This window comes from Haplochromis burtoni, unplaced genomic scaffold (genome assembly GCF_018398535.1).
Source record: "Haplochromis burtoni strain Fernald_Lab_line unplaced genomic scaffold, NCSU_Asbu1 Contig_2964, whole genome shotgun sequence".
In the NCBI taxonomy this organism is placed as follows: Eukaryota; Metazoa; Chordata; class Actinopteri; order Cichliformes; family Cichlidae; genus Haplochromis; species Haplochromis burtoni.
The window spans coordinates 5308-6627 of NW_024585325.1; the positions used below are offsets into that span (position 1 = coordinate 5308).

General features: G+C 40.2%; 1 protein-coding gene across 1 annotated transcript in view; it reads right to left on the reverse strand.

Annotated features, from left to right (window-relative positions):
- Positions 1–774, reverse strand: part of LOC102297509 (galectin-4) — a gene marked incomplete at its 3' end in the record, with an annotated part of 6001 nt that extends 5227 nt beyond the window's left edge. The window contains 1 exon segment of the mRNA XM_042217777.1: positions 595–774. Within this exon segment, the coding sequence (XP_042073711.1) occupies positions 595–636 (42 nt within the window).
- Positions 775–1320: the final 546 nt, after the last annotated feature.

Here is a 1320-nt window from a genome sequence, read left to right on the forward strand (position 1 = left end):
ATAAATGCAACTGAATTGAATTTAGCTATATATCCAGACCTACACTTCATTATCTGACAGATTGTTAGTCTATCCTTCTACTAGTAACCGTGACCAGTACTATGGTCAAATAGAACTTTGTTTACTTATCCTGTTCTAAGCATTGTAACCTTTCCTAATCTCGTGCCTTCATTAATGTCCCCCACTTTAAATGTGTTATTCTTTGGGAACCACTGGAGAAAACTGAATAACTAAAATGAAGATCCAACTGAAAATACTAAGTCATTTTTGATTCCTCTGAACTGCTTTGTGGTGTCACTTTTTGGGTTTCTCCTTACAAAAACAGCCGACCTTCCATTGTGATATTATCTTAATTCTTTAACAAAGTATGTTCAGTGATTGCAGTTTTCAGTTCATAAATTGCAAAATCCTGTAATGGTAATGAAACTATGAGAACCTAAGGACAATTTATTACATCTTCTCAGCATAAAATTCACACAGTGCCACAGGCTCAAATATTATTGTTATTAACAGAACAAAAACAAGCTTGTAGCTTGTTTAAGACCTAATAGAAAAAACATATTTTTGTGGGTATCAGTGCGTGCAGATACTTACCGGGCTATAGATTGGCTGATAGCCAGGAGGAGAAACAAACATGGCTGCAGTCAGTAAGATGGGCGAGCAGAACAAAGTAGGAGAATAACTCCCTGTGATCAAGCACTAATACCACCCAGATGCCTTATTTTATACAAGCAGTGAGGGAGGAGTAGATCAGGGTACTACACCCAGCCCTGCATCACTGTGTTTGTTTTGGAAGAACCTGATTCAAATAACCTTTGCCCCAGCAGAGGAGTGGCACTTGAGTGAAAAAAAAACCCCCCAGAGAATGCGTTTGTGTGCAGCTGTGCAAGGAAAAACCAAAATGATTGAGCAATGAGTATCCATTCTACAGGATGGTGATTCATTTTATTTTTCAAGTCTTCTTGGTAGACCTGATTAAATTCATACTCAATACATAACGTAAAATGCTTTTTTTATAGAGTGCTTTGTAGTTATGTGTGCAAAAATTCTTTTTAAATAAAGTAGAGATCTATGTAGGAAGAAATTACCTCTGCAGCCCAAAAGATCGTCCATCATTCGAGTCACTGCGCTGTGAGCTCGAAAAAGCCCTTGAGGATCTGCCAGACCCACAAGATCCAGATGAGATTCTATACGTGAACATGGACGAGTCCTCCATGGAGCTCGGAGCCGTTGGTGGTCGTGACCCCACTGGACGCTCATCCCCTCTCTGCTTGAAAGGCCTGGAGTCTGTGACCACAGTGGAGGTCCACCACCCCAACC